Source organism: Actinia tenebrosa, unplaced genomic scaffold (genome assembly GCF_029948245.1).
Source record: "Actinia tenebrosa isolate PJP-AT-01 unplaced genomic scaffold, QUT_ActTen_1.0 PGA_scaffold12__29_contigs__length_12842862, whole genome shotgun sequence".
NCBI lineage: Eukaryota > Metazoa > Cnidaria > Anthozoa > Actiniaria > Actiniidae > Actinia > Actinia tenebrosa.
This window is the reverse complement of record NW_028292572.1, coordinates 10,913,802-10,933,795: the sequence shown is the minus strand read 5'-3', so window position 1 is coordinate 10,933,795 and position 19,994 is coordinate 10,913,802. Positions and strand designations below refer to the sequence as shown.

The window sequence follows — 19,994 nt, the reverse complement described above, 5'->3', positions numbered from 1 at the left end:
CACAAACTACAGGTGAATCAATTTGGTTGTGTTGTATGAAAAATTAAAGCTCTCAGACTCAATATCACAATCTAAACTTTTAATGGAGACTAGCAATATGGCTTGCTATGGTGTACTACTATGTCAAATATATATAAGAAAACAATAGAACAAGGGTCTCCTACATCATAAAGTCCATTAGATTCATATCGAAATCATGGGGTTCGTGACTTTAATCTTTATTCATAGCATACTCATTTCATTTCTTCAATTATCTCTTGAGTGAGACTTAAAACCTGACAATATATGTCTACTCCCAGTTCACTTGATTCCTTCAGTGGATCAATCCTATCCAAAACGTATGCCTTTATTAATTCTTCATTATCAAGATCTATTGGCTCAACTATCACATTATTTTCCTGTCTGGAACGTGATGGACCTTGGGCATCGTATCCATACATGGCTAGATCATCTGGCTCTTCATCCACCAATCCATGCGCTAATGGATTATTGGCATGCATCATTCCATTTGTCCACATCTGGATGGGGGACCAGTTTCTCTCTGTACGTACTCTGTGGTGATTAAAAGCCTTCATAAATTCATTCATTGCCTTATTTATTCTGGGGATAAATACCAAGTGTAGAGCAAAAAGATGGACAGCTTCATTTACTTGGAGTATTCCAGTGGATTCCATGGCATAAAAGGTGTACTAATACAGATGGCAAACACATCTGAAAACATCTCGCCACAACCTTTCAATGCGCTGATTGTGAGTTGAGGGACCTGCTATAAAACTTCCTCTTCCTTCACCTCTAGCTTTCACCATGGCATCGCATACAAGGACATTCTCTACACCTTGATCCACTCTGATTCTTGATGGCCAGAGATCACCATCAGAATTAATTGCATTTAAAAAGAGTTCAAGAACAGTTTCTGAAAGGTTGTTTGAATTGCAACTTAAATACATTATTCTTCTGGAAAATCCATCGATGCATCCATGAATTACTAGTTTCCAACGAATCAACGAATGGTGCCCATCAAGATGCCATAGAGAGTTTGGCCATGGCACTTGATAAGTTCTTCGAGACACCAAGGCACCCCATCTCAAGACAGTGTTTTTAGGATCCATTCTAGCCATACTTTCTCTTATTCTTTGCCTTTGAATTCTGTAGCCAAGTGACTTTACGTAGCCAGCAACGTAACCCTGGCCAGTGGCTGATCCATGAGTTGACAAATATGTTTTAACTATATCATCCAGTATTTCGTCAGACAAGTCACTAAAGCCTTTCATATCTTGTAAATGAAATTCTTCTACTCTTCTGTATATTGTCCATCTTGAAACGCCTAAATATTCTGCAATCTTGGTCCAACTGAATCCTAGTGCACGAAGTCCTTCAAGGGTTTCACAAGAAATATCATACGAAGGCCTACCAGGTTTTAGAGAGCAAGTCTTGGTGGCCGCCATTTGCCCAGCAACAGTTGTAGGCGTGACAGATCCCATATTGATGTAATGTGACCAAGAATTCAACACATCTGTTAGATATTTTGACAACAACTCGAGTTCATTTCTATCACTTGGATCCACGCTGAAGCAATCACACAGTGTCCTGGTCAAACAAACAGCCATGTCAAGTACAACACTATGTGCTTCGGCAATCTCTCTATCAAATGGCTGCTGACTAATTTCCTTTGTTTTCTCGAGAATAGAGATTAAACATCTTGGAACCTCTTTCTCAAGATCGACTTTTTGATCTGTATCCGCCATATTCTAGACCACTGGGCTCTGTTTTAGGCCAGGTCGCCTTCAACCTTGTTCCTAGGCTCCCCTCTGCCCGAGGCTGTTGTAGTCGGGCCGAGAGGAAACCGGGAACGAGTAAACCTTGGGGAGGGGATTGGGGAGGGGTGGTTGAATGTTGAATAAATATGGTTGAACGTTGAATAAGGGGTTGAACGTTGAATAAGGGGTTGAACGTTGAATGAATATGGTTGAACGTTGAATAAATATGGTTGAACGTTGAATAAGGGGTTGAACGTTGAATAAATATGGTTGAACGTTGAATAAGGGGTTGAACGTTGAATTATAAGGGGTTGAACGTTGAATAAGGGGTTGAACGTTGAATAAGGGGTTGAACGTTGAATAAGGGGTTGAACGTTGAATGAATATGGTTGAACGTTGAATAAGGGGTTGAACGTTGAATAAGGGGTTGAACGTTGAATAAGGGGTTGAACGTTGAATAAATATGGTTGAACGTTGAATAAATATGGTTGAACGTTGAATAAATATGGTTGAACGTTGAATAAATATGGTTGAACGTTGAATAAATATGGTTGAACGTTGAATAAGGGGTTGAACGTTGAATATTGCTACATTCGGCTTGCCATAGTATGGCTTTTGTGTCTGGGGTAGGGTATCATTTTTTAACATTTTGTCTGGTTACGATTTGGTCGTTGTCTGGCGAATAGGCTACGCTTTCTGACGACACAATAACAATAAGCACGTTAGTGAATATTGATTGCAATCGATTGTAAAACCGTAAAAAATATATGATAAAATTGCGAACTTTTTTTTACTAGTATATGATATGATACGGTTCGAAAATTCGCAAATTATGAAATATGATAAAATTGCGAACTTTTTTTTACTAGTATATAATATGATACGGTTCGAAAATTCGCAAATTATGAAAGTTGATAAAATTGCGAACTTTTTTTTACTAGTATATAATATGATACGGTTCGAAAATTCGCAAATTATGAAAGTTGATAAAATTGCGAACTTTTTTTTACTAGTATATAATGTAATTTTAAAATAATTTAATACGGCATCAAGAAAATTGCGAACTTTTTTTTATTAGTACTGTTAAAGAAAATTGCAAAATTCGCAAATATGTAAGTTCCGGAATCTAAAATAACCAAACAACCAAAAAGCAGAGCGAACTTATTGCGTACTTCGAAATAAAAATTTCTTTGAATAATATGAACAAATCCTGTTATTTTTGGCAATAAACACCAAAGCAATTTTTTGAAATCTGAATTAATTTGAAAGGGGATTTTTTTAGCTTTTGTTTTTGTTTTCACCGGAAGCGGAAGTCCACCTCAAGAGAACTGGACACAAAGTACTTACCCCTCCCCTACTAATTAGGGTTTTGTTTCCCACGTGTTTCCAAATAAGGACAAATTGCACCATTTCACAAATTCGCCGGGTAAAGTAAGAACAAGAAAGACAAAGTTGGTTGAATTTTCTTGATATTTCCTTTGATTTCTTTAAGCATTTAGAATTTCACTTTGCCACATAGACTATTTAAGTCCTTCCAAACGTTTGACTCTAAGTTATTTTGGGAAAAAGCTTAAATTTAAGGATTTTTAACGAACGTCAATTCACCAGTGAAAATTCGAAATGTCAAATACAAATGCTGATGGTAGTGAAGCAGCGGACAGAAATGTCGAAATATGGAAAATCAAGAAGCTGATTAAGAGTTTAGAGGCTGCTAGAGGGTAAGATACTAGCTTAGTATTAGTAAGAAACTCTTACGATTCGTATAAGAAGAGTAGAGTATGAATAATGATGATGAATCATCAGCGTCTTTTGAAATAATTTTTGTTAGGGAAAAATTATCTAAACTAATAATCAAATAGAAATAGGATAACTCTTTTTTCAATAGTCTACATACTAATAGGGATTCTATATTACGATAGTTTATTTTTCTTTATCTTTACATTGTTAGTTTTTGAATAAAATTTAATCTTTAGTAGCGGAATTTCTACTGCATTGGACGGCACGTATATAATAAGCTTAATTAAATGTAGTCGTTTAAACGTGTAGAATTTAAGCTTATATGACATTATGCTAAATGTAGTCATATATGAGTAGTTGATTCCTCAACAAACATCTCTCCTAAATTCTGAAGTTGTTTATTAGATAAGATTAAGCAAGAGTTTTTGTTCACCTCTGTATATTAAGTGCAGTGGAAACAGTAACCATGGTCAAATGACCACCCCTTATTATTCCTATTGTCAGTGTTTCCAAGGAAACTGCTATGATATGCCATGAAAATAAACACTTCTGATTGGCTGAAGATGTATCGATGCTATGGTGTCTCTTGCATCCAAAACACAGGGCTTAAAGTATTGGCTGGTCAGTCTCTGGCCATGATTACCTGCCAAATTAGTTTTAACGAGGACATACCTCGTTTCTGAAATGAGGTTACTGGTCAAGATGACTGGCAAAGATTTGACCTAACAATCTCCAGGCCAGACAGTGTCCAATGACTGACCATTATTATTAACCTACTTAAACCAATTTCAGCCAATCACAACCAGGCACTTTGTTAAACATAACATTTGCCTGGGAAACATTGGAAGCTAGACAACTAAACTATATGACAAAGCTTGGTTTAGTGGTAGTGGTGTAGGGAGTAGGGGTAGAGAGGGGGAGTTCCTCTGGATTTGACAGAAACTTTTGCATCAAAATACATTACCTTATCGTTGTTGCATTGATCTCAAATAGTAAATATAATTGTTTCAAATCAAATGAGCCTTGTTTGGTTATCAAGGGTATTGTTTAGATCAGGTATTTTCTGTTGTTTAGGAATGGCACAAGCATGATTTCATTGATAATTCCACCAAAAGATCAGGTGTCCAGAGTTTCTAAGATGTTGGCTGATGAGTTTGGTACTGCCTCCAATATCAAGAGCAGAGTAAACAGATTGTCTGTACTCAGTGCTATTACATCAGTACAACAGCGTCTCAAGCTATACTCCAAGGGTATGTTTACAATCTTATGTTTAGGGGCTTGGGATACCTGTGGTGTATTACACAGTGATACAGTTTTTCCTGATATCTTGAACCCTGGATATTTCAGCAATTCAGGGCTTTTCTCCTGGTTTTCTAATTTGCCTGGATGGTCAAAACAATTCACAAACCCAGACACGCTGAATTTCAAATCAGGCTGTCACATAGCTGTACCCTGACTGAGATCAGCCCAGAGGTTGTTTCAAGGTTTGATCTGTGAGTTAGCCATACCCTGACTGAGGTCAGCCCAGAGTTTGTTTCAGGGTTTGATCTGTTAGTTAGCCATGCCCTGACTTAGATCAGCCCAGAGGTTGTTTCAGGGTTTGATCTGTGAGTTAGCCATACCCTGACTGAGGTCAGCCCAGAGGTTGTTTCAGAGTTTGATAAAAGTGATGTTTGAAATTTGGGATTATTCAGATGCTGTGTTTTTATACCAATATCCTCAGTTGATCTAGTTGATACTTGATATTTTCTGAATACTGATAAGTGAATTTGAATATCATTTCAGTTCCTCCCAATGGACTTGTCGTATATTGTGGAACCATTGTCACAGATGACGGCAAGGAGAAGAAAGTGAACATTGATTTTGAACCTTTCAAGCCAATCAACACTTCTCTTTACTTGTGTGATAACAAATTTCACACTGAGGTACAATTAAATGTTATATTTTGTAAAAAAAATTGTGTTAATTTATAAAATAAATAAAAAAATTGTTCTGAATAAGTAAATTCTGGTTGATACATTATACGATGAATAAAATCAAATGACAATGAAACATATTCATTTAATTTTATCGTTGAACTCTATTATGATTCAATCTTGCCCCCTGGGACTCTGGAAAAATCAGAGTTCTCTACATTTGTGATGTCATAATTTTGTGTATTCTGAAATGCTGTTGGAAAACTGTGAATGATATAAATATTTTAGTACCTGACTAATGATATGCTTGGCTCATAGGCTCTCAATGCTCTCCTAGCTGATGACAACAAATTTGGTTTTATTGTAATGGATGGTAATGGTGCTCTGTTTGGAACACTATGTGGAAATACCAGAGAAGTACTGCACAAGTTTACAGTTGATCTACCAAAGAAACATGGCAAGTGCATTTCATTGTATATTATAAAATAATTCAGAATATAATGCATGCTTAGATTTATGGTCAATAAACCGTGTTTAATGAAATTATCAAATACGCACATGTCATTTTTTCCCGTGCACATGCTCTGATTTGAACTTGAAAAACTGGAAACTACTCCCCTTTGCATTGTAATTACTTACGCTTCTCTCTTGTTCTCACAGCAGTGTTTGATCAGAGTATCAACCACGAAAAACTGTTTTATATTTCTTTAATTTACCTTTACTGATCACTTTGATTTTGTCACTCCAGGGCGTGGTGGACAGTCTGCTTTACGTTTTGCACGTTTGAGAATGGAGAAGAGACACAACTATGTACGAAAAGTTGCAGAGACAGCAGTTCAAATGTACATTACCAATGATAAGGTAAGTAGATTTAAACTTTTGTTTTGGTAAACTGTAAGTGCCAAGTGGATTAAATTTGTGTATGCTCTATTCTGATTTGACTATTTATTGTTTTATTTCTTAGCCCAATATTACAGGTCTCATACTTGCTGGGTCTGCAGATTTCAAATCAGAACTCAGTCAGTCAGATATGTTTGATCAGGTAATTAAAAATTAAATTTGTAAAAAAACCAAGAGAAATAAACGTCGTACCAAAAAGGTTTGGGCATATGCAGACTTTACTGCAATTTTCCATATTCTGCAAACTCGGTAGTTACAAGCTGCATGTTGAAATTTGCATTTTTGCTTTTTTGCTGCCGTCAATCAAAAAATAATTAGTCGGTACCTTTTATGTTCTTGACTGGTGGCAGCAAAAAAATTTACGACAAACCATTGAAATCTCTTATTTCGCAGAATATTGAAAACTGCAGTAATGTAACATTGTCAAAACTGTTACAAATCGGTTTCATAAAGAAACAAAGCAAAGCATAATTTTCCCCCAAATTGCCTCCACATATATCATTGACAGCTTGTTCCCCATGCTCAGTGAGGCTTTGATGCATGGTTTTATGCTGTCTAGAGTATTATTGAACTACTTCACCATCCACTGACAGTCCTTTAGGACAGTTTACCATACAGTGGCATGTTTTGCTAGTTCTGACATTATTACAGTGATTCTTATGATCAGAAGTGTTAAAACAGTTTTTCAGATGACAATTAAAACCATCCTGATTTCAAATACTGTCTAAAGATATCTTTCTCATCTGACATTATTTTTTGAGGTCTCTAAGTACTTATTTGTATAAGTTATTGTTATAATTTACCATTATTTTGTGGATTCTTGGTTGTTAACATGAATGATCACATTGAAAGTCATTTTCTTTAAATATAAAAAACATCAAAAGATTTGTTGATAATTTATTCATTATTTTTTTTAGCGTCTTCAAGCCAAAGTTTTAAAATTAGTGGATGTTTCATATGGTGGAGAAAATGGATTTAATCAGGTAATAATGACAGCTTTCTGACTTTTTATCTCCAAGTCTAAACTGGAATTCTAGAAACAGGGCTTAAAAAAACAACAGTCATCAGACAATGTCCAATTAGAATTGGACATTTTGACCGCAGTAACCTTTAGCCAGAAACAAGGTTTTACTGAGCTAAAAATAATTTGGATGGTCATTATTAATGCAACTAGTGGCTGGCCATAGTTTTAAACCCTGCAGAAACAGTTTGGCTGCACAGCTAGTATTTCATTGGAGTGTCAAAGACATAGTTTAATGGAGGTGGTCATTTATCTTTTACTTAAGGCTATAGAGTTGGCATCTGAGGTATTAGCTAATGTCAAATTCATCCAAGAAAAGAAACTTATAGGTAAGAATACGAAAATAACAGAAGGTGACGCTTTGTAAACTGTTTATGCTAAGATATATGATTGAATATTTTTATTGCATAAACCCAAGAACCCCAGATCACCATCTATAACTGAGAATGTATTCAGGTCTATATAAGTATGGGTTACATAACAGATGCATAGTTACCACATAGCTGATCTGCAGAATGACAATTTGTCTTATAGGAAAGTACTTTGATGAAATTTCACAAGATACCGGAAAATACTGTTTTGGAGTAGAAGACACACTTAAGGTACTTTATTTTTTTTCCATATTGTCAATACTTTTCATTGCTATGGGTGGATCAAAGCAAAAGTCACATCACATTAATCAGCAATAGTCTACTGTAAATTATAAAATAGCTGTTATAAATTTCGCCTTCTGATTGGTTGGGAGCACTTGCTTCATAAGAGCACACAGCATTTGCATGCACTTGCAGTTGCATCATTCCTATCTAAAATAATGGTTATCATAATTTGTATTTGATAAAAGAAATTGAAATAAAAACCTAGCTTGCTGTGCTGTGTGGAGTTATAAAGCTCTTGGGAATTGGCAGAAAATGCCCCTACGCATCGTGCTTCTCCTAAGACTTCTCTTGAGTTCTGCATGCTTTATAACTGCACGCAGCACACACACACACTTTCTATCTCTTCAATAAAGTCATTAGACTACACAAAAGCCACAAAGGCATGTGGAGGGAACTGTACTCTAAGATTTATTTGATTGAGGGAAGTCAATTGCTAATTAACCTGTTGTAATTTTTGTCTCCATCAGTGAGTATCAATGAAAATAGTTGTAATTATTTCATATTATATTGTTGATGATTTGAAATATTTACCACTTGTGCTATTCCATTCCATCAGGCTTTAGAAATGGGCGCTGTGGATATTCTCATAGTATGGGAAAATCTTGATGTCCAGCGTATTGTTCTTAGAAACCACCAGATAGATGGTAAGATGCTTAAAAAAATTATAGTGAATATTTGAGGTTAAATGATTACTAGATGTGTGAACTTGAGTATATGTCTAGAGCAAATTTTATATAATTGTTAAGAACTCAAAATCCCAGAGCTTAAAATGATGGCCAACCAGACGCCAGTCATGATGACCTGCTAAATAGATCTCATTTGTCTTGGTGCAATGTTACCCTGCATCTCAGTGCCATTCCCTAGAGAGTAAGGTTCTTTGTTTGAGAAGTATCCATGCTGTTAATAATTGCAAATCACTTTTTTGTTACAGTTGATAAAGTCCTACATTTAAATCCTGAGCAAGAAAAAGACAAGACACACTTCATAGATCCAGACGTATGCAAACTTATGGCATTTGAAAAAAAAAAATCCATTTTAGGTTTTTTAAACTTAATTTTAACCGCTGGTATTTATTTTTAGACTGCTGTTGAACTGGAACTTGTTGAGAAGAACCCACTTCTTGAATGGCTAGCTAATAATTATAAATCCTTTGGTGAGTACTTTGGCAGGGAAGACCAGTTTAGATCATTAGTCTAACAATGATCACTGACTTGTATTTCAAAGAACTAACTTCATATCAGCCAAGTAAGGTCAGTCATAGTTCAAATCACTGTTTAATTGTCATTATTTTTAAAAAAATTCAGGTGCAACACTTGAAATTATCACAGACAGATCCCAAGAAGGTGCACAGTTCTGTAGGGGATTTGGTGGCATTGGAGGTAAATTGCATAATGCACGATTTCTGATCATTTTATTAAACCTGGAAGTAGTAAGTGCCTATTGAGCCTCCTTCATGTACCGGACATAGTTTATGTAATTCAATAGAAACATCAAAAGTTATACCCTAGTTATACAATAGGGCGAAGCTAACAAAGAATACAATAGGTTTCCAGTACAGGAATAAGAACCCTAAGGATGAATTGATTTGGAGTACAATGTTCTTACTGTTTGCAATTTCTGCAGGTATCCTGAGGTACCGTGTTGACTTCCAGAGTATGGAATACCAGGGAGAACCATTAGAAGACTACGATGATGAGGAATACTAAACACAGTTAACTAAAGAACTGCTTGGCAATAGACCCCTTGCGGGACATTGGAATGCAGCTGAATTTGGAGGACATAACAATAGGTTTCCAATTTTGAAATTCTTTTGATTTGTCCTCCAAATTGAGCTGCTTTGATGTCACATGCAAGGGGTCTATAAAGTGGTCCAGAAATGAGAACAATAGTGGGACATGCTGATGACCATCTTAAGATACAATATGAACACAAAACAAGTAATTCATAGAAGTTTTCATTCTTGAAAAAAATTACCACTGTTGTGCTATGTATACTATTGTTATGCAGCCAAGGCAACTCCAGATGTTAGGTGTGGGTTTTTAGCTTCTGTCAATCAAAAAATTGCAACTAGAGCTACTGTAAAACTATTGCAAATTTGATTGATTTGAAGTTAACAACTCTGACATCTTGAATTTTTGTTGGTCATTTGGATTGCAATACTATGAAAAGGAATAAAGATCTATCATGTTTTGGTCAGCATTTTAGATATTAACATACTTGCATGTATATCACGTGCAGCCATTTGAAGTGTATATAGGTCCAGATCAAAAATAAAACGTTTTTCATGTCAGAATATTGAGGGCCTAAAAACCGAATATTAATAATAGTATTTACTGATCAGTAACATTATATGTTGTGGTAATTTTTGTTTTGGGAAAATAGTCCTTTTTTTTTTATTAAATGGTTTTTGCTAGACTGATTCCATAAGTAGTAGTTTTCGCTTGTCTTTGATTCCAGAATCGACAATAAAACAAAAACACCGACTTATGGAATAAGTCTAGGTTTTTGCCAAAAATTAATGTCGTGATAAACTGCTTGATTCCTAGTTGTTACATCATGGTCCAGACTCTCCTTAGTTACTGTTGCTATGGCCCACAAGCTCACAACTTTAGCTAACATCTCAGACTATAAAATTCTTGTTGATGGATCGTATAAATTTATTGTAATTGTTTACTATTATGAAAATGTGAAAATAAAATGAAATTGCTGTGTAATCTCACATAATGATATTTTTAGTTGTTTGCTCTAATTGTCCCAGTAGGAATATGCTCCAATCAATCCTAGCATCTATCACTGTTTCACTTGGTCACTTTGGTATTTGCTTTGTTCAATTCTGCATTGGGGGTAATATCCCCAGGGGAACTCGCACACCCCTCCCCTGGGGAAACTTTTAGACTAGCTACTATTAAATCTCAATCATCCAAAATGAACACCACACTTTTACGATTAAGGAAAATACAGGGACCTTAGGAAATGCAGGGGTTGCTTGCATTCTGGAGTAGTAACGATGAGGAAGCATGCGTACTCTTAACCTGCAAATGTTGCCAATGGTGCTAGAAAAGTCTGGCGTCTTTCCTTGGGTAAAAATAGCATTATTTTCTGGTGAACTGTTGTCATATTCTTGCATCTGTAAAAAAAACAAAAACAACTAATTTAAACTATATCAAAGAAGGGAAAAAATAAGATCATGTTCATGCTTATGTGTCAACTGAAATCACATTGGGATACCTGTGGTGTGCGTTGATACGTTTGGTCTTCCTGTGGTAACGTCGACCGAGAAAATAAGGAGCTTGAGGCATAAAGTCAATCCAATCACTGAGATAAGTTCAGTGATTTTTTTGCCATTTTAAAATAATTTTTGAACTATAAAGTCAAGTTATAATAATGTTATTTTAGATGATAAAGCTTATTCACAAGTTTAAGATTTCGTACTCTAGAATTTTAGGTTTTATTTGTAAAGAATCTAAACGAATGGAAGGCTCTGAAAATAACACGTGTTTGGATCAAACACAAACAAAACCATTGGAGAGTTCCAATGATAATCTTCTGACGACGAGCCTGGCTGAGAAAAGACCGATTGAAGAAGGAGAAGAAGGGCAAGATGGAGGTCATAAGGAAAAGAAAATAAAGACTGATGACCAGGAATCAAAGGTAGGGATTAAGAAACTTGAAGTCCGGCTTAAAGAACTTGAAGGCCTGTGAGCTGAAGTTGCTCAAAACTTTTAGCGAGGAGTTGAGGGACATAACTGATGTTACTTAAGCTTAAACGAATTTCATACTATATGTTACAACGAAGTAAACATTTTTTTTGCATTTTTTCTCCTATGGTAAAAAATGCATCCTTAAGGGTATTAAAAATCTATTTATCCACAGGAAGCCCACTCAAAAAAAAGGTTCTCATATTTCATCTTCACTTCTTACAAAAGGGAGAAGCTCTAGAAAAAATCGATCTATGTCTCCCTCATGGACATGGAGAGACTGATTTTAGGCCTCATCCATATTAATGCATTTTTGTTTGAAAACGCATACTTTTCAATGTGTTTTGGTCTTGCACCCAAATTATGCTTAGAAATGAAGTGTCCCAGAAGTGTGAGCATGCTTTACAGTAAGATCCTCCCCACCTAATGGAAGGTAAAAAGTTCTACGTTGAGACTGTTATACCCAATGTGTTATTGATGATTCATTATTATCCTATAGGTAGACAATTCAGTGGAGAAGACAAATGAAGATGTTCTTCCAAGAAAAAAGAAGTGTGCTCTACTACTGTCGTACTGTGGTGCTGGGTATAATGGCATGCAAATGTAAAACATCGCTCATTTAGTATTATTTTTTATGCATTTTTATTGGTTATCTGTGAAAGCCATTTATAGTTCTCACTAATATTATCCTAATAATTCATTATTAGTAATCCTGGGGTGAATACAATTGAGGAGGAATTAATAAATGCATTATACAAGGCCAAGACAATAACAGAAGATTGTAAAATCAATCCTGGGAAGGTAATAAATAGGTGTATTATTCCCCTAGCCTTTAGGATGTAATATTTAAATATATCCTTATTAATGGCTCTCTTTGTGTTCCTTATTTACCTCTCTACTTCACCTTTCCCTATACCCTATCATTTCCCATGCTCTATCTCCCACTTCATCCCCCTTTCCCTCCCACTTCCACATTATCTCACCATCTCTCTTTCTTCCCTTGCCAATGTTCTCTCTTTCTGCCTCTCTCCCCTATCTCCTCTTTGCCTCTCCCTAACCCATCTCCTTACTCCCTCTCCAATGATCTCCATGTCTCTTTCCCTGACCTTTCATCTACCCCTGTGCCCTCTGGCCTTTTTCCCCTCTCTGTCTTCTTTTTCTCTCTCTCCCTCCTGCTCCCCTATCTTTTTTCTCTTACATCATAATAGGCCTCTGTACAGACTAGTAGTAATGTGACACAGGTTAATTCTTATTGTAACTAATATTTTACCTTACATTATACCAGATGTCATTTCAAAGGTGTGCAAGAACAGACAAAGGTGTATCTGCAGCAAGGCAGATTGTTTCATTAAAGATAAGTGTTTTGTCCAACTAGCTAAAACCTTATATATATAAATTGCTACAACATATCACTCAATTTTTGTACCTTCTTAAGTTATAAAAATCGTCCTTGTATTAAAGAGTTTAGGACTTAATAGCCAGTGGCTAACAAACTTGTGGCCCTTATATAAACAAATTGGAATTTAAAAGTTAATTTTTGTGGAGGCAAGGAAACCAGAGAACCTGGAGAAACATCCTGGAAGTGCAGGATAGAATCAACTAATATAACTCTATGACACTGTGTTACCTGTGCTTCCCAATTAAAATTTTTTTGTCTTTCTTTTCTTTACATGGTTCCACTGAAGAGTCTGATTCCTAAGATCAATGAATATTTACCTCCTGAGATAAGAGTATTTGGTAGGTAAAGCAAAGAAGAAGAAGATTATAAGTAAATGAATAAAAAAGAATGTAAATGTAAATGAATGAATAAAGAAACAAAATAAATGAATGTTAGACAGTGAAATGAATGAATGAGAAAAAAATGAATAAGCAATTGAATATATATAAGAATGAATGGATGGATGGATGGATGAATGGGTGGATAGATGGATGGATGAATGAATGGGTGGGTGGGTGGGTGGATGGATGGATGGATGGATGGATGGATGGATGGGTGGGTGGGTGGGTGGGTGGGTGGATGGATGAATGGGTGGATAGATGGATGGATGGATAAATGGATAGATAGATGGGTGAATAAATGGATAGATGGATGAATGGATGGATGAATGAATGGATAGGTATATGGATGGGCTAGTGAATGAATGAATTATAAATAAAAATGATATCGCCATTTTTAATGGTCTTGATGTAAACATTCCTCTGGCCAGTTTTTGACAAACATGATTTTTATTGCTTAATTTCAGGATTAACAAAAGTAACCAAAGCTTTTGATTGTAAACTAAACTGTTCTGCAAGAACCTATGAGTATCTACTACCAACATTTGCTTTTGCCAAAGATTATGTGAGTACAATCTATAATGTATAATTATAGTGCATAGTAAATGTAATGAATTTTAATTAAGAATATGTACACCGACTTCCAAGCATTTTTAGCTTTCTAGTTATTTTTGGAAGTTGGTACCCCTCAATCTGTCTAACATAAATAATGTATCAAATTACAAAATAATGTAATAATGGGTACATGTACAAATAAAGTTCTTCTATAGTGCATACTACATGTAGTTATAAAGCAAAGTTTAAATTGTGATTTATTGTTTGATATAATAGTTTCAAGTTCCAAATTACTGCTGTGTTTCTTGATTACAGACTCATTTACACAGGGTTAGCCTTAATTTTGTGCAGAATATTCACGTGTCTCAGTCAAGATCTGTGGAATTTCAAAGTGTTTGTATCATTGAAGTTGTGCATTCTTTACTTTACCCTTGGTATTGGTGAATATTGTGACACTGATACGAGGCTAACCCTGAGTAAATAAGTCTGTAATCAAGGAACACATTGGTAATCTGGAACGCGAAAATGGTCTATTATTCCAAGTAACAAGAGTATGTTTACCTTTTTCTCCAGCAAACAACAAAAAATTACAGGTTAACAGGTAAGTTTAATATGACCAATAAAAATTAAAAAGCTAATGATTTTAAAACTTGGGCAATAGACCTGGGGGAAAACCCTTACCAAATCCTATAGGCCGAGGGCTTAGAACTGGGATTCTGCAGCATTTAACATTTATGTAGTTATAGTACACTCAACAAAATTACTCGACTCTGATTGGTCGAGAGGAGTACAATTATAGCGTTAATTGTACTCCGTAGGAGTACCGAATTAAGTCGCTATGGCAACACGGCCAAAACAATGTCAAAACAATTATTTTCTATCATTTTGTACTTAAAAAGCATAAATAAAATTTTAAAGCCATAAGAACTAATCTTTTTTATGCATTTCAGTTGCACGAAATCGCACTGGAAATCGGCTGCCAAATAGACAAAGATGAACGGCGTCGCTTCGCATTTTTTACTGAAATTTTGTTGAGTGAACTATAAACAAAAAATCGCACGATCTTCTCGTACAATTTGGAATTAATAGACACTCGTAATGTTTTGAAAGTTCTTTAATTGTACTCGCCTAAAGGCTCGTGCAATTACAAGAACTTTCAAAACATTACTCGTGTCTATTAATTTCCAAATTGTACTCGAGATCGTGTGATTTCCTATACTAATAAATCTTTATTGTTATCAGATGAAAAACTAGCTGAAATCAATGAAGTTCTGTCTGTCTATGTTGGTACCAGAAACTATCATAATTTTACATCTGGAAAGTAAGTACAAAAATCTAAAATAAAATCAGCTCTTTTGTTATATCTCATATCAATTACACAATAAACTGTATTATTTTAATATGACTGAAGTCTGAAGGATAAGGAACTGATGACAATGATTGTATTTCCAGGAAGTTTGAAGACCCAAGTGCCATGAGATACATTAAAAGCTTTGTGGTATGTACTAGGTGCATTCCCAAACTCTTCACTGAAATGGGAATTAGATTTTTACTTTATACAGTGATTTCTTAAGGATCATCTGTAGACATCACACAAGCATGAGTTTCATTCTGGTATGAAACAAAAGAAGACCTCATTTTGAATACTTTTGAATACTTTTTGACCCCTTGCAACATCCTTAATCCATGTAATACTGTTGGGATTTGTGGATTTTCTGAGGATAAAATGAGGCTAACGCTGAATAAATTAGTTTGTCTAGGAACCAGGGGCCGCAGAGCAGCCCAAAGAGTGGGGGGGCTAGCAACCCCAGAGTCGTTTTTTTCGGGGGGTCGGGAGGCATGCTCCCCCGGAAAATTTTACAATCTTAAACTCTCCAGATGCGCTTTGCAGCATTCTGAGGCAGTATTTTAGCACAAACATTCCTATTCTCTTATCTTTGTGTCTACATCCTCAGACACCCTAAATGAATAATGCATCAGTGAAATAATGTCGATGCTAGCAAATACTTTAATTCTAAGTAAATACTCACCTTTTTTTGAAGAAAAAGTCTTTTAAAGGTCTTTGAATTTTCTAATTTATAAGCAATAAGAGCAAGCACTGAATGTGGTCCTCATCAGGCATGCGAAAGAAATGCGTTTTGTGGGTTACAAGCTGAACATAAATTTTGTGGGCTCCGATATGAATAAATGATAGACGTATGAAACACATAAAAAAATTTGATTATGAAGAAATTACAAAAAAAATATGATCATGAATAAAAATTATAATAATAATCTACGGCCCCTGGGAACACACTGGTATTGTACAAAATTGAAGAAGATCTAACATGCAAACAGCTTCATGAAAAATTATATTTTATATTCTTCACTTACATTAACGTGTACCTTATTATTCTCTGTTGATATTTCAGTGTGGAAAACCTTTTATGAGCAATAACATTGAATTTGTAGTTTTAACTATCAAAGGACAAAGCTTTGTTCTCCACCAGATAAGGAAGATGATTGGTTAGTATTGATAGTAACTCAACCATTTTTATTATTTTTTTGCAGGCTTTCCTTGTAGTGCTAATTATTAACTACAACCTATCTATCTCTTATTTACTGGATGCATGTAGGTCTAGCAATAGCAATACTCAGGGGTGTTGCACCAAGGTCTACTTTTGATTTGGCTTGGCTAAAACGGAAAGTAAGTCTTGTGGTAGATCGTTTACAAGAATGCAGGCAACAAATTTGAGTAACTTACATTGTCACATTGCAATCTTCCAATAGAGGCTTTGCAACCATCACGTGATGGCAGCCATGACAGGAGGCACAACAATAGAGTCTTTTCTCCCTGAGAAACTGAATTCTTTCTCATGTAAATCAGATTAGACCAGATTCAATTGTTCCTGCCTCCTGACACTGCTGCCTTATGTGATGGTTCAAGGCCTCTATTCTAATTTCTATCTTGCCTTACAAATGTTGAATAGTTTGATTCTGTTGTCTCAGGTTGATATACCCAAAGCTCCAGCTCTAGGGCTTGCTCTTGACAAAGTAAGTAACGTGTTTCTCAATTGTTTTAGGAGCAGGTGCATGTCAGCTGGTTAGTGTGTGGCCTTCAGAGCTAGAGGTCCACCATTCCATCCTCAGGATCTCCATGTCTGTATTGACTTCAATTCAATAAATTCCCATCCATTCATCTCTTTTTTCATCCATTTGCATGTAGGTTCATTTTGATGCATATAATAAGAGGTTTGGTTCTGACGGAATCCACGACCCACTTGAATGGGAGGATGCCGAGGTAAGTGTTACATCACTTGATTAATAATAGTCTTAAATGATTATGGATGGCGTAGTGGCTTACTGCTCACCTCTCACTTATCTATTTCCAAATATTGCCGGCTGAGCCTTACCAAAAATCAACATCAAATTTGAAGAACTTATTGAATTAAGAATTATTTTTATTGGTTGTTGTACAGTAGACCTCAAATATGAGAGTTTTGCTAAACACTTCCTAGTAACCTTCCACGCAACAGTGTCACACATTTTCTAAAGCCGGGTAATGTGGAAATACCTTTCAAATGTAGGTTTTGACTTCAGAAATAATGTTTTATATTGATTCAATGAATATTTCTATCATGGAAATAAGGTATTCACAATATTGAATGTGATTTTGTTCTTGGCAATTTGGCCGCCATCTTGGTGTACCTCTGAGGTACCCCAAGATGGTGGCCCCATGCATTTTACACTAAATAATGAACAAATTTGATCGTTTATATTTCGGAATCAAAATCTTCTCATAATGCAAAATTTGGTTGAGATACATTGTTTTTATCTCTCTTTCGGGTGCAAGACCTTTTATTCAATCATCCTCAATATTAGGCCCAGAAAATGTTACGACGAAGTCATTGAAATCGATCTATAGCACAGAGCTTTATATAAATTGTAGTGAAATTTCTACGGCTTAAACTTTGGAGAAAACGTTTTTAAAGACTATTAATTTTTGATTTTTTCTACAGGAGGACATATCCAAATTCAAGGCTGCATATATTCACAAGCACATGATTGAGACTGAAATGAAAGACCACACGTATCCACCCGCCTGCCATATATTATATTTCATACCAAGAGAGCATAAATAAGAGAGGGAAACGCGCGCGCCATTAATGTAAATTCCCGGTCAGGCAATTTTTAGTAACCGGATGCAGTTTAAATTTCGCCTTAGCCTACTCCCCTGCGCATCAACTTGCGCGCGCGCTCTTTCCGTTTATTGTATTGATCACTAGAAGTTTCCCTCTTATTTATGCTTTCTTGATTATACTCATTTTTATTTTCTTGTGATTATCCTTTTCTGCGGAATGAGCTCTGAAAAAACCCAAGAAGAAAGTTGTTATGACTTCGATATCACGTCTATAGACTTTACTCACGTTTTAACGAATTCAGAACGTCTGAGAATGATTTTTAGATGCTGAGATTTATTGCGTGCAATTTTGTAAGTTAAATATCATGCATCGTGGCTCAAGAAAACATGCGCAATTTAGTAGAGTGGAACATACAGAGAAATATACTTGTTGAAACGCGCGTCTGAATTCAGGGAAAACTTAGAAAAGGGATCACTGAGTGAGAGTAGCCGTAATGCATTCTCCTCTGGACTCCTTCATCACATGTGAATCTCTCCCTTGATTCGACGGTTTTACTCCGGGTCCTCCGGTTTTCCTTCCTCCGCAAAAACGAACACACTAAATTTCAAATCAATCTGTGGGTTACCCGTGCCCTGACTTTGATCAGCCCAGAGGTTGTTTCGGGTTTTAGTATAACACTTGAAGGATTTTAGGGAGAAGGTGACATCTGTACGTTTCAGTGCTACCCATACCGTCTTTGAAGGTGAGATAAGAGTTAAGGCGGAGTAAAGAACATTTGTGATAACTTTCATGAAATCAATGTATGAATGTACAACACCCTTAACTGTGTTACAGTATGATGCGATGGTTGAATACGCTCAGCGGACATACGTACAACAATGAAGGGATGGAAGAGATCAAATCCGCAAAGAATGAGGAAGAATCCGCAAAAAATGATGAAGAATCCGCAAAGAACGACGAAGAATCCGCAAAATATGACAAAGAATCTCGAGAAGCTCCTCAAGAAGCTTCTGAATCTGAAGACAAAAGTTAACATGCAGTACAAACTGAATCTTTACCACGAGTGACCCAACCTCGGCTCTTGTGGTTAGCTTCACCTTATATTTTTTTATTAGGTTTCGTTAATATACAAGCTCAATATTCCACATTTACTTCAAGGAACTAACTAGATTCTAAATTCCAATTCGATCTGGGGAAGAGAGTAATCACTCCCAGCATGATGGACGAAATCTAACCATAAGAGCCGGGAGTTTGGACCGCCTATGTCTTCACTAAGTATAACTGTAACAGTTCGTATAACTGTGAAGGAGAACTACAGACATCATGGTGGTGTTATAGGATATACTTGAACCAATAACAGCTCGCGAGGTTACTGCTCTTCCAATAAGAATGCTTGAATCAGCCGTCTAGTGATCACAACACGCCCCGTTTTCCACACTCACGCCAATCAATCTTGTTTAGCAAAAGACAAAACCATTTCCAAATCACTCGGATGATTTCATTGAGCTTAGCTCCAGAGAATTATAAAGTCAATGACAATATTTTATCCAGGTTATCTCGGGGAACGAGCGCAAAGATTGTTGTAGTTGATCAGGCGGCTCTAGTTGGGGAGTCTTCCTCTCCCCCCCCCCCCCCCCCCCCAAGTGTCGCTACGCATGCTAAAACATTTCAAAACAAGTTGCCAATTACTAAACTCATGTTTTATTTTCGTGATATTTAATATAACTACCTTAAAATATTAAGATGTGATTAAGTAATTGCAACCATATTCAACTTCTAATAAAAAATTTCCCTTACAAAGAAAAACTATTTTAAATCTTGGGCGTTGCATGTTGAGATAGGAAGGTATGAGGGACA

At 35.9% G+C, this 19,994-nt stretch overlaps 3 protein-coding genes across 3 annotated transcripts; 2 read left to right on the top strand and 1 right to left on the bottom strand.

The window, feature by feature from the left end:
* Window positions 1-64: 64 nt before the first annotated feature.
* On the bottom strand, window positions 65-1,852 carry LOC148912246 (uncharacterized). The gene has a single exon (XM_089028172.1). The coding sequence runs from the start codon at window positions 1,743-1,745 to the stop codon at window positions 690-692; it is 1,056 nt and encodes a 351-aa protein (XP_088884298.1). The 5' UTR covers window positions 1,746-1,852; the 3' UTR covers window positions 65-689.
* A 1,314-nt stretch (window positions 1,853-3,166) lies between these two features.
* LOC116304571 (eukaryotic peptide chain release factor subunit 1) lies at window positions 3,167-10,701 on the top strand. The gene is made up of 14 exons (XM_031714327.2): window positions 3,167-3,475; window positions 4,569-4,744; window positions 5,280-5,419; window positions 5,729-5,867; window positions 6,159-6,271; window positions 6,375-6,452; window positions 7,228-7,293; window positions 7,597-7,660; window positions 7,866-7,933; window positions 8,544-8,631; window positions 8,919-8,983; window positions 9,068-9,140; window positions 9,292-9,366; window positions 9,611-10,701. The coding sequence occupies exons 1-14, from the start codon at window positions 3,378-3,380 to the stop codon at window positions 9,691-9,693; spliced, it is 1,326 nt and encodes a 441-aa protein (XP_031570187.1). The 5' UTR covers window positions 3,167-3,377; the 3' UTR covers window positions 9,694-10,701.
* Window positions 10,702-11,320: 619 nt separating this feature from the next.
* On the top strand, window positions 11,321-19,766 carry LOC116304578 (pseudouridylate synthase 1 homolog). Its single transcript, XM_089028517.1, has 15 exons — window positions 11,321-11,638; window positions 12,185-12,288; window positions 12,393-12,486; window positions 12,971-13,041; window positions 13,358-13,422; window positions 13,929-14,026; window positions 14,590-14,617; window positions 15,259-15,337; window positions 15,469-15,514; window positions 16,428-16,521; window positions 16,632-16,702; window positions 17,005-17,049; window positions 17,222-17,296; window positions 18,015-18,085; window positions 18,972-19,766. The coding sequence occupies exons 1-15, from the start codon at window positions 11,384-11,386 to the stop codon at window positions 19,168-19,170; spliced, it is 1,395 nt and encodes a 464-aa protein (XP_088884643.1). The 5' UTR covers window positions 11,321-11,383; the 3' UTR covers window positions 19,171-19,766.
* The last annotated feature ends 228 nt before the right edge of the window (window positions 19,767-19,994 follow it).